The 13,453-nt window shown below is 40.7% G+C and overlaps 1 protein-coding gene across 4 annotated transcripts in view; it reads right to left on the bottom strand.

Annotated features, from left to right (window-relative positions):
* The window catches only part of ARHGAP24 (Rho GTPase activating protein 24), a 568,165-nt gene that overhangs the window by 16,546 nt on the left and 538,166 nt on the right, over nucleotides 1-13,453 (bottom strand). For all 4 annotated transcript variants that reach the window (XM_005681855.3, XM_005681859.3, XM_005681858.3 and 1 more), the window contains 2 exons: nucleotides 1,402-1,534; nucleotides 276-349 (listed from right to left, as the gene is read on the bottom strand). In XM_005681855.3, coding sequence (XP_005681912.1) covers nucleotides 276-349; nucleotides 1,402-1,534 — 207 coding nt within the window. The remainder of the gene's footprint in view (nucleotides 1-275; nucleotides 350-1,401; nucleotides 1,535-13,453) is intronic.

The following is a 13,453-nucleotide window of genomic DNA, read 5'->3' as shown; positions in this document are numbered from 1 at the left end:
TTGTGACCCCATGAACTGCAGCCTGTCAAGCTCCTCTGGTCATGGGCTTATCCGGGAAAGAATACTGAAGTGGGTTGCCATTTCCTCCTCCAGGGGAATCTTCCTAACCCAGGGATTGAACCTGCATCTCCCGCATCTCCTGAGTTGGCAGGCAGATTCTTTACCAGTAAGCCACCAGGGAAACCCAGCTAATTTTTATTCATTGTCAAAATGAACTATTGTCAGTATAAATACAGTCTTTTTAAATTCCATTTTGTCTTTAGGACAATTCTTACCTGCAAATATACTTGAGAAGGTTGTAATTGACCACTGGCAAACTCTTCACTTGCTTCGCTAATTCTTTAACACCCTGGGTATAAAGAAGAGAATGCGTGTTATCTAAGTGTTGACCTTGGAATGAAAGTACATGGGAAATGGGCATGCAGTTTTTTGTTTTGTTTTGTTCTTGTTAGTTTCACCTATTACCAGTGATGGATCCTGTCTTAAAAACTTGCCACTATCACAGAGAGCATTTCAGAAATATTTTCAAAAGATGTGAAAGCATTTCAAATATCTCTGTGAGTACTATTTGTGGAGAAACAGATTTAACATTTTTAACATTTGTTCACAACTGACTGAAAAGGAAAAACAGACTTATTTATAGTTAGGTTATTTGGGGCTTTGTTGGTGGCTCAGAGGTTAAAGTGTCTGCCTGGAATGCACGAGACCCAGGCTTGATCCCTGGGTTGGGAAGATCCCCTGGAGAAGGAAATGGCAACCCACTTCAGTACTCTTGCCTGGAGAATCCCATGGAGGGAGGAGCCTGGTAGGCTACAGTCCCTGGGGTCGCAAAGAGTCAGACACGACTGAGCAACTTCACTTAGCAAACCACAAAACTTAAACTTAGTAACCTTAATACAGTGAGAGTCCTTCCAATTTTTAGCATTTAGGGGGCAGTGTGGCAAGGAGTGCTGATTTCATTTGTTCAGCTCTACTTTCCTTTTTGATGAGAGAGAGGATTATAAATGGGACCTGTGTTAGTGAAAGTGAAGGTTACTCAGTTGCATCCAACTCTTTGCGACCCTATGGACTATACAGTCCATGGAATTGTCCAGGCCAGAATACTGGAGTGGGTAGCCTTTGCCTTCTGCAGGGTATCTTCCCAACCCAGAGATCGAACCCAGGTCTCCCGCATTGCAGGCAGATTCTTTACCAGTTGAGCTACTAGGGAAGCCCAAGTGTAAAAATCTAACTGTGTAAAAATCTAACAAGTATAATAATCTAACTGTGTGTAATGTCAATATTTAGCATAGTGGAAAACAATCCAAACACAGGGCAAAGGAAAATTTACAGGTTAAAGATAAGGAACACTGACAAAACCCCCAAATAATAGCATTTTAAGAAATCGCTGCATCGACTTACAGCTTCTTCTTCTTTGCTGAGCAGTTTGGCACAAGACAAGAAGTCTTCATACTTGGCATAAGGAATAACCGGTTCTGGGAGTTCTCGGAGATACAGTTTAAGAAGTGATGCCACTGTGTGTACATCCGTGTTGCTGTGGGGATAGAAGTATGAAGATTTTTTATGGAGTGAACTTTATACCATTTGATTAATGTTTCATCAAATATACATCTAAGAGGCAGACTTCTGTATTCTGTTGGCAATTAAATTAGTCAATGCAGCTTTCAAGAGGCACATAGTTAGGTAACGCCTATTAGACGCTACCACAGGTGGGGAAGAGAGGGACCTAGAGGGACTTGGAATCCTCAGTGGGGTTTGAAAATGTTAAAAAGTGTAAACACTCATCTTTTGTGTGTATCTGATGTTAAACAAGAATGTTACTTTCATAAAACAATGAGAATATATGTACCAGATTTTAAATAAAACGTAATGTAGCATACCCCAAATGCCCAATCTCCATATGTATGTGATCAGTTGTCTCCAACTCTTTGAGATCCCTGTCCCACCAGGCTCCTCTGTCCATGGAATTTTCCAGGCAAGAATACTAGCATGGGTTGCCATTTCCTACTCCAGGGGATCTTCCTGACCCAGAGATCAAAGCTGTCTCTACATCTCCTGTATTGCAGGCAGATTCTTTACCCCTGAGCTACTGGGAAAGCCCTATGTGTATATTAATTAATACAAAATTAATTATCTCTGGATCCTAAATTCATTTCTTATTCTCTAGAATACATTGGTGATTGGTTATAGACACATGAAGTTTAGTATGGCATGTTCTAATTTTTTAAGAAAAGCTCATTTTAAAGATGGTTCTCAGCATGATTGCTTGTCTAATAATCTAAGATAGCTGGGAATCCTTGGAGTCTTTTAGAAAGCAAAGAGAGGTGCTACAAAAATAAGCACTGAAAACTCAACGTGTCCTTTGTGTAATGTGCAAAATTTATTTTTATTTTCTGATGAATACCAGAGTAACAGGATAATCTGGTGAAATATTAATTTGTATTTTGTTCTCTGTATCTCTTGTTAATCCATGAAGATGGCTGACAGCAGAGATAGGAAGAGGCAGTTGTTTGTTTTGGGGATTTTTTTGGTTTCCTTTTGCTTTGTTTCTTGGGGGCTGGTGGGGAGAAGGAGCATGGGAAGGAGAGGTGGTGGTCAGGGGGAGGGTGAAAGGTCAATTGATTCCCAGGAAGTGGGAAGAGCGGTGGTGAGCAAGACCAGGGATTCTGTAAGCTGTGGGAAAAAACACACTACTCCCTGACTGCTTCGGGAAGTGATGAGTCGCTGAAAGGTCTTTTGGAAGCTGGGATCCAGGCACTGGGACTTCCTGCCTCCCTGACTATTCTCTTGCCCTAAGGGTGACATAGAAGCAGAGTTGACTTCACAGTTCCTCATGGACTGAAACAATGGGCATCTCAGTTCTCAATTTTGGACTCTCAGTTTGATTTCCTCAACTATTTCCCCCGCATCTATTCTGTAGTGGAAATTACAGAAAACACAATGGCTAGGACCCTAAGGAATATTCTAGCCTGCTCATAATTTATAATCTGGTGGGGGCAGGAGACAGAAAGTAGAGAACACAGGTGATGCAGGCTAAGTACCTTCAGCTGTGTCCGACTCGTCACAACCCAAAGGATCAAAGCCTGCCAGGCTCCTCTGTCCACAGGATTTTCCAGGCAAGAATACTAGAGGGGGTTGCCATGCCCTCCTCCAGGGGATCTTCCCTACCCAGGGATCAAACCCGTGTTTCTTATGTCTCCTGCATTGGCAGGCGGGTTCTTTCCTCCTAGAGCCACCTGGAAAGTCCTAGTAAAACAAGCCAGTCAGTCAGTCCAGTCGCTCAGTCATGTCCGGCTCTTCGCGATCCCATAAACCGCAGCACACCAGGCCTCCCAGTCCATCACCAACTCCCAGAGTTTACCCAAACCCATGTCCATTGAGTCGGTGATGCCATCCAGCCATCTCATCCTCTGTCGTCCCCTTCTCCTCCTGCCCTCAATCTTTCCCAACATCAGGGTCTTTTCAAATGAGTCAGCTCTTCACATCAAGTGGCCAAAGTATTGGAATTCCAGCTTCAACATCAGTCCTTCCAATGAGCACACAAGACTGATCTCCTTTAGGACGGACTGGTTGGATCTCCTTGCAGTCCAAGCGACTCTCAAGAGTCTTTTCCAACACCACAGTTCAAAAACATCAATTCTTTGGCGCTCAGCTTTCTTTATAGTCCAACTCTCGCATCCATACATGACCACTGGAAAAACCATAGCCTTGACTAGACAGACCTTTGTTGACAAAGTGATGTCTCTGTTTTTTAATATGCTGTCTAGGTTGGTCATAACTTTCCTTCCATGGAGTAAGCATCTTAATTTCATGGCTGCAATCACCATCTGCAGTGATTTTGGAGCCCAGAAAAATAAAGTCAATAACACAAGTGTCTAACTGCAAAGTGTGTGAATGATAATACGGAAAAGTATTGGGTGCCATCTAATAGCAAAAGAAGACTAATTCAGGAGGTGAAGGGCTTCTCTGAGGAAGTGATGCTTAGGCTAAGATGTGAAGGAGTGTAAGAATGAACTGAGAATGAAGAATGAAAGAAGCCATTCTGACTAAAGCAAGGCAGGTAAACAGAGCCCAAAGTGGGAAACTGACAACACGCTAAGGGAGAACAGAGGTCAGAGGATGAAGTCTGAGCAGAAGGGAGCATGTTCAAAGACCATGGGACTTCATCTACTTCAGAATTACACAGGGCGAGGGCTAAGGTTTTCCATTTTAACATCAGAGCCAGTTGGGGCTGGTAGGATATACTGTCAACCATTTTACAGATGCTAAAATGAAGGGGGTGTTCCCATAGGACCTGTCTTTAACCAATTTTATTCTTTTCATAATTATAGAAATGAATTTTGTTCTATTACGTTTCTAATAGACAATATAGAAACCATCTTAAAGGCTAGTAAAGAAAATAAAAATCATGTTTCTGGGACATCTTGAAAACTGTGTTCAAGTTCACTTATTCCTAAAAATACTTTCCAAAATATTATTTGAAAAGATAGACATAATGGTAAAGCAAAATAAAAGATACTAGTGTTTTTTTTTTTTCTTCAAATGCATTGAAGCATTTCCATTTTTTGATTCCATTCATACCTAGTCCACTCTAATCCAATCCAATCTGTGACTAGGTTGTTGGGTTGTGTTGCCTTCAAAGTTAAGGATCCTTCTAGATCCTTAGAGAAATGATATAAAATGAATATAACTTCAATGGGGCTTCCCAGGTAGCTCAATGGTAAAGAATCCATCTGCTAGTGAAGGAGACATAAGAGACTTGGATTTGATCCCTGGGTACAGAAGATCCCCTGGAGAAGGAAACGGCAACCCACTCCAATATGCTTGCCTGGGTAATTCCATGAAGAGAGGAGCCTGGGGGGCTACAGTCTATGAGGTGGGAAAGAGGTGGACACACCTGAGCCACTAAGCACACGTTTGTAATTTCAATATATGGAGTATGTCAAGTATAATTTATAGGCTCATATAAATAGAATATATAAAATGTGAATTAAATGCAATAAATAAATGAGACAATAATGATAAATAAGAAATATATATTGAAGAAATCTGTTTGTGTTTCCATGATGAACTATCCATTTCATTGCCTGTCCCCCAGGCACACTGTTTTTAAGGTAGCTTGCCTGTTGTCATTGTTTAGCTGCCAAATTGTGTCCGACTTTTGCGCTCCCATGGACTGTAGCCTGCCAGGTTCCTCTGTCCATGGGTCTTTCCAGGGAAGAATACTAGAGAGGGTGGCCACTTCCTTCTCCAGGGGATCTTCCCCACTCAGGGACTGAATCCGTTTTTCTTTATCTGCTCCTCTGGCAGGTGGATTCTTTGCTACTGAGCCACCTGGGAAGCCCAGCTACCTGTTATTTCCTGTATTATTTTGCTTCTAATGAAGTTGAGCTGTAGTAGTGAGGACCTTTGAACAGTAGGTGGCGCGAAAGCAAAGTTAGACTAATGGCAATGCTGTGAAAACTGTGAGGGATGAGAGTGCAGAATCATTCTTCACCCACTAGCAATTTTCTTAGCACCAAAGCTGCAGGAATGCTCCAGGAATAGAAATATCTGAGCTATGAATCAAGATAAGAGATGTGAACCGGGATAACTATTTTATCCCTTCCCTACAGTGATATGTTAATTAGTTTCCAGCATTATAAGTATATACCTGTACTCTGCTGGTTATATAAAAATGGTAAGAAAAAAATGACAAATATGTTATTTTTTATTTCAGTTAGTAAAGGCTATTACATTTTTTTTTTTTTGCTTAAAGGCAACAACTTAAAAATTTATGACTTTTTGAGATGCTTTGCTAAATTTAGGTAATTTTGTAGAAATAGAGACTTCTCCCTTTGCCTTGTGCTCTCATTTTTAGCTTTGTCCTTTTCCCACTGAACTTCCCTTGTGGCTCAGCTGGTAAAGAATCCGCCTGCCATGCGGGAGACCTGGGTTCGATCCCTGGGTTGGGATGATCCCCTGGAGAAGGGAAAGGCTACCCACTCCAGTATTCTGGCCTGGAGAATTCGATAGACTGTATAGTCCATGGAGTTTCCAAGAGTTGGACACGACGGAAAGACTTTCACTTTCCCACTGAATGGAAGAAAACAATTGTTTCAGGAAGACTGGAACGTGTTTGTCAGTTCCGGTTCACCTCAAGAGGATCCCACTCCATCCTCCCTACTTGCCAGCAGGCTACTCACTGCAAGGGGAAATCTGATGTTTTCTCTGAAAGATCTCTTTGTATATCTATTCTAAAAAACAGCTACCTCCCGCATCTAACTCTACAGCCTTGTATCTCTTACTGAAAACCCACTATTTTGCCTAATTATTTGCTTAAATATGTACAGTCAATTAAGTACATATCCATGGTATGCATTAATTGCTCAAAGTATCTCATGTGATACGCTCTTTGCCTTAGAGAAATATGTTCTACAACAAAGTGAACTGACTGTATTAGAACAAGAGTCAATATACAATGGGGAGTTAAAATCCCTAAACTGGTTAATAATAGTAGTAGTAGTAACAATAATAGTAACAATAGCAGGAGCACACACTTATACACATCCGTCCCTGTCTCAGGTCCTCAGAGTAGTCCAGTGAGTCTCTTTAAACTCCACTTGGGGAAACAAACAGGAAACTGCACAGAAAGCAAATTGGGGCTAATCACTGAGATATGAGGGGTTTGGGATTTTTTTTAAGACGCTCTTTTGAAAAAATATTTTATTTATTTTTGGCTGCCCGGGATCTCACTGCTGCACGTGAGCTTCCTCTAGTTGTGGCGAGCAGGAGCTACTCTCGTTGCAGCGCTCAGGCTTCTCACTGCGGAGGCTTTTCTTGTTGCTTTAGAGTTCCGGCTTTGGAGTTTGGGCTTCAGCAACTGTGGCACATGGGCTTGAGTTGCTCTGCGGCTTGTGGGATCTTCTCCCACCAGGGATTGAACCCACATCTTCTACACTGGCAAGTTCATTTTTTTACTGGACCTCTAAGGAAGTCCCAAGATGGGGGTCTGGGTGGTTTAAAAATGGCATTCTTCGTAGAAATTCAAAACTATGTGCTAATGTAAATTCATTACCCAGACCTCAGGTCTCTTTCACTCACCTGGTGGTAAAATCTGTTTTCAGAAACTAAGTTAAAAATTGTGCACGTCGTATCCAGTGAGAGCAAAAAGACCACGGCAGGCCCAGGGATCCCGAGTGAAAGAGCTGTCAGGCCAGAAGATGCTAGCATATGTCCCTTAATTGTTCAACAGATGGAGTTTGTTTCGCCTTAGATTGAACTTGGACTTTAATTCTGGATTCTGTGGTGTTTTTTAAAATCAAGCCTGATTTCCATGCAACTTTCTAGAAATGACCCAATTTTACATTCTTGCAGGGTCTTCCTTTGGTCATTTTGAGATTGTTCTATCATTCACTCACCAAATAGTTCTTGAACACCTACAGTGTCTACTGCCTTTCACCCCATCCTAGGTATAACAGACATGAACAACATAGATCTTTTTTGTCCCCCTTGGGCTTATGTTGCTAACCCATCAACATCAACTTCCCTGATAGCTTAGTTGGTAAAGAATCCAGCTGCAATGCAGGAGATCCTGGTTAGATTCCTGGGTTGGGAAGATCTGCTGGAGAAGGGATAGGCTACCCACTCTCTTATTCTTGGGCTTCCCTGGTGGCTCAGCTGGTAAAGAATCGGCCCACAATGAGGGAGACCTGGATTCAATCTCTGCATTGGGAAGATCCCCTAGAGAAGGGAAAGGCCACCTACTCCAGTATTCTAGCCTGGAGAATTCCATGGACTGTATAATCCATGGGGGCACAAAGAATCAGACATGACTGAGCGACTTCCACTTTTCACTTTCATCACCATCAACACGTTTCCATACCATGCTTCATTTGTTTGACTTAAACTTTTTCTGTATATTCCAGGTGGAAAGTCCCTGCCAGGTGTGTGGTTGTAAGAAGTTTTTTATACTTTCCAGAAGTTGCTTATTTATAATCTATGTACAATATAGGCCTCTGACTAATCTGTGATAAAGGAATCTGACAACAATCCCTCTTGCTCATCCTCTAACCCCACTTCCACCTTCCCTGATAAACAGACTCACGCATACAGATGAGGAGAATGCCACAGTGATTACAAGTATAATACCACACAGATCAAAACCTTAAAATTTTTAAGCCTCAAAATCAGAAGTGGGAATTTTTCACTGTGGATACTATGTATAGAACACACCATAATCCGTTGATTTAAGTGACTAAAGTGAATTTCCAGTGTACCAAACAGTAAATTTATTAAAGTTATTACAAAGTTCTTTGCAACACATACAATGAGATGACCTAAGATCTGCTTGGAATTAATAAAAAATAATGTAATAACCATCAAATCGCAGGGAGAATGTATATGAGACTGAAAAGTTCAGGAGCATTACCAAGATGAAGCCTGCCAATAAACTGTCTAAAACTACAGGCTGTTCTGTGTGCCAAATTCACCAAGACATAGAAAAGTGAGTCCAAAGTCAGTAGGCAGTTCCAAACTAAACATTTACAAGAAAAGTCTGGTTCTGTTCTAGCTTTTCTTTCTTCTTCTTTTTTTTAATGTATCTGTCATAACCAGATACCAGTACACTTTTTGGCAGTAAAATCTGAATCTGGTTAGACTGTCTCGCCTCACTATAGTTATGTAAGAGTCACTGCTGAATTATATACAACACCAAAGGACAATTTTATCCGTCTGGACCACACTGAATTAGTGCTTGTCTCCAAGAAGCCTCCAGGCTTAACAGCGGTGATGGCAGAGAACTATATGATGACCCTTGCTATGGACTGAACACCTGTTTCCCCCAAATTCATATGTTGAAATCTCAGCTTCCAATGTGATGATGTTTCGAGATGGGACCTCTGGGAGGTAATTAGGATTAGACGAAGTCATGAGGGTGGGACTCTGGTTTGATGGGATTAGGGTCTTTATAATAAAAGACACAGGTAAGCTTGCTTCCTACTCCACTTGCTCTTGTGCACATGCAAGAGGAAAGGCCAGGTGAGTACAGGGTGAGAATGTGGCCATCTAAGAGCCAAAAAGAAGGTCTTTACCAGAGTCCACTCATGCTGGTATTCTGGTCTTAGACTTTCAGCCTCCAGAGCTGTGAGAAAATAATTTTTTGTTGCTTAAATCACCCAGTGTGTGGTGTTCTATTAAGGCAGCCTGCATGCATGCATGCCTGCTCAGTGTCTCAGCTGTGTCCGACTGGAAGAAGCACAAGCTGGAGTCAAGATTGCTGGGAGAAATATCAATAATCTCAGATATGCAGATGACACCACCCTTATGGCAGAAAGCAAAGAAGAACTAAAGTGCCTCTTCATGAAAGTGAGGAGACAGAAAAAGTTGGTTTAAAGCTCAATATTCAGAAAACTAAGATCATGGCATCTGGTCCCATGGCAAATAGATGGAGAGACAGTGGAAACAGTGGCAGACTTTATTTTTGGGGGCTCCACAATCACTGCAGATAGTGATTGCAGCCATGAAATTAAAAGATGCTTACTTCTTGGAGGGAAAGCTATGACCAACCTAGACAGCATATTAAAAAGCAGAGACATTACTTTGCCAACAAAGGTGAGTCTAGTCAAGGCTATGGTTTTTCCAGTGGTCATGTATGGATGTGAGAGTTGGACTGTGAAGAGAGCTGAGTGCCGAAAAATTGATGCTTTTGAACTGTGGTGTTGGAAAAGACTCTTGAGAGTCCCTTGAACTGCAAGGAGATCCAACCAGTCCGTCCTAAAGGAGATCAGTCCTGGGTGTTCATTGGAAGGACTGATGCTGAAGCTGAAACTCCAATACTTTGGCCACTTGATGTGAAGAGCTGACTCATTTGAAAAGACCCTGATGCTGGGAAAGATTGAAGGCGGGAGGAGAAGGAGGCGACAGAGGATGAGATGGTTGGATGGCATCACTGACTCAGTGAACATGGGTTTGGGTAAACTCCGGGAGTTGGTGATGGACAGGGAGGCCTGGCGTGCTGTGGTTCACGGGGTCGCAAAGAGTCGGGCACGACTGAGTGACTGCACTGAGCTGACCAAGTGAGGTGCTAGGGAACACTACAACAGCAATCATGCAGTGACATATATGTTGTGGGCTCCCCAGGTGGCACTAGGGGTAAAGGCCCCCCTGCCAATACAGGAGACACGTGAGACAAGGATCCCCTGGAGGAGGACACGGCAACCCAGTCCAGTATTCTTGCCTGGAGAACCCCATGGACAGAGGGACCTGGCGGGCTACAGTCTATGGGATTGCAAAGAGTTGGACACTATTGAAGCAACTTAGCACACACATACACACACACACACACACACACACACACACACACACACATCTATGTTATATTGAATAAACACTGCATGCCTTAAACTTACACAATGTTTTATGTCAATTACATCTCAATAAAAATAAATTTTAAAAAGTTTTTTCAGTTACAAATTAATCAACATATAGTAAAATGAGTTAATATGGTCCTTATGACTTGGGATCCAACGTCCAATGTTATGTCCAAAGTTAACTTGGAAGTAACACTCAAAACACTCATGGTGCATCGTTTTACTATAAATAACATTTTGTGTGCGTGTGTGTGCATGCGCGTGCTCAATCACGTCCAACTTTTTGTGATCCCACAGACTGTGGGTCACCAGACTCTTCTGTCCATGGAATTTTCCAAGCAAGAATACTGGAGGGGGTTGCCATTTTCCTCTCCAGAGAATCTTCCTGAACCAGGTATCAAATGCATGTCTGTTGCATCTCATGCACTGGCGGGTGGATTCGTTACCACTGTGCCACCTGGGAAGCCTCACAAATGACATTAATATCATACAAACTTGTCATATGCTATGAAAAAAAATTTCCCATAAATTTTTCCCATAGAAAATAAATCTGAGGTCAAAAAGTGACAAAGATTTTATTAAACTAAAACTCTATTCATATTTATAATGTATATCATTCCTTAGAATAAGCATAAACCTAAGGAATTATTTGAAGGTCACCAATGATATGATTAGAGATAGTCTGTTTGCAAACCACAGAGATTCTGCCTGTGTATTTACATATTATATATACTATATATATATATTCTCTCTATATACATATATACACATATATATACATACTAATACACATTAAGGTACTACAAATGCAAATAAGCAACATGTAAAACCAGTCAGTGTTAAAGACATTAATAAGAAAACAAAGTTATATTAAGGAAACTTTGGTGGTTTTCAATAACTAGAAAAATTATTTGTTATACTTAACTCTGAGTTGCAAGGAATTAGGCACGATTGAGCACACACACACACACACACACACACACACACAATATTAAAAGGATGCACTATGAGTGTTTGAATGTTACTTCTAAGTTAAATTTGGATATAACATTGAACCTTGAATCCCAAGTCACCAGGGCCATATTAATTCATTTTAATATCCATGTTGATTAATTTTGTAACTGAAAACATATTTGTTTACTTTATTTTTATTGAGATATACTTGACATATAACATTGTGTTAGTGTAAGGTGTTATTCATAGAGTTTTTGACGATGTATCCAATTGGTTTTATGGTATGAAGAAAACGAATCAAGACTCTCCCTGATTGACTTGCATGTTGGATTTTGTTTTCTCTCAGTGCCAGAAGAATTTTATTATATTTATTCAGAATTGTCTCAGGAGAAAGCTCTACCCTTTGACATTGCACGGAGTATCTATTGTTGCCAATGGAAGAAGTAGCTAGTTTGCTACGATTTTTAATAAACATAGGCATTTCTAATATAGGTTGGGAGTCACGATGGAGTAATATCCACACGTTAATACTTTCTCTGGCTGTTCTGTGAAATATGATTTCCTGAATTCATGAAGTGTGAAATATATGCCAGGAAATGCATGAATGATTTAAAAAATTAGAAAATTATTGTCAATTCAGATGACCTATTTTCAGGTGGATATAAAGAAACCACTCATAGTAAGTGACACAAGAAAACTCATCGACAGATATTTTAAAATTATATTTAACAGATTGCACTTATTACTCATTGGATTATGTGACTACAGTTTGAGAGAAGAGGACTAAGATACGTCTTGTTCACTTCACATTTACCCCAGGAATGGCTCAGGAAAAAAAAAAAAAACTGGAAAGAATAATATATATTTGCTAAGCAAGACCATCCCAAAGAAAATGAAATGCAAAAAAAGCAAAATAGCTGACTGAGGAGGCCTTACAAATAGCTGTGAAAAGAAGAGAAGTGAAAAGCAGGGGAGAAAAGGAAAGATATACCCATTTGAATGCAGAGTTCCAAAGAACAGCAAGGAGAGATAAGAAAGTCTTCCTCAGCGATCAGTGCAAAGAATAGAGGAAAAGAACAGAATGGGAAAGATTAGAGATCTCTTCAAGAAAATTAGAGATACCAAGGGAACATTTCATGCAAAGATAGGCTCAATAAAGGACAGAAATGGTATGGACCTAACAGAAGCAGAAGATATTAAGAAGAGGTGGTAAGAATACACAGTAGAACTATACAAAAGATATCTTAATGGCCCACTCACCTAGAACCAGGCATCCTGGAAAGTGAAGTAAAGTGTGCCTTAAGAAGCATCACTATGAACAAAGCTAGTGCACATGATGAAATTCCAGTTGAGCTATTTCAAATCCTGAAAGATGATGTGTGAAAGTGCTGTACTCAATATGCCAGCAAATTTGGAAAACTCAGCAGTGGCCACAGGACTGGAAAAGATCAGTGTTCATTCCATTACCTAACAAAGGCAAAGAATGCTCAAACTACCACACAATGGCACTAATTTCATACACTACTAAACTAATTCTTAAAATTTTCCAAGCCAGGCTTCAACAATACATGAACTGAGAACTTCCAGATATTCAAGCTGGTTTTAGAAAAGGCAGAGGAACCAGAGATCAAATTGCCAACATTCGCTGGATCATTGAAAAAGCAAGAGAGTTCCAGAAAAGCATCTATTTCTGCTTTACTGACTATGCCAAAGCCTTTGACTGTGTGGATCATAATAAAGTGTGGAAAATTCTGAAAGAGATGGGAATACCAGATCATCTGACCTGCCTCTTGAGAAACCTGTATGCAGGTGAGGAAGCAACAGTTAGAACTGGACATGGAACAACAGACTGGTTTCAAATAGGAAAAGGAGTACGTCAAGGCTGTATATTGTCACCCTGCTTATTTAACTTATAAGCAGAGTACATTGAGAAATGCTGGGCTGGAAGAACAAGCTGGAATCAAGATTGCTGGGAGAAATATCAATAACCTCAGATATGCAGATGACACCACCCTTATGGCAGAAAGTGAAGAGGAACTAAAGAGCCTCTTGATGAAACTGAAAGAGGAGAGAGAAAAAGTTGGCTTAAAGTTCAATATTCAGAAAACTAAGATCATGGCATCCGGTCCCATCACTTCATGGCAAATAGA

This window comes from Capra hircus, chromosome 6 (genome assembly GCF_001704415.2).
Source record: "Capra hircus breed San Clemente chromosome 6, ASM170441v1, whole genome shotgun sequence".
Taxonomy (NCBI): Eukaryota; Metazoa; Chordata; class Mammalia; order Artiodactyla; family Bovidae; genus Capra; species Capra hircus.
Note: the sequence above shows the minus strand (reverse complement) of the source record. Positions and strands in the feature narration are given on the sequence as shown.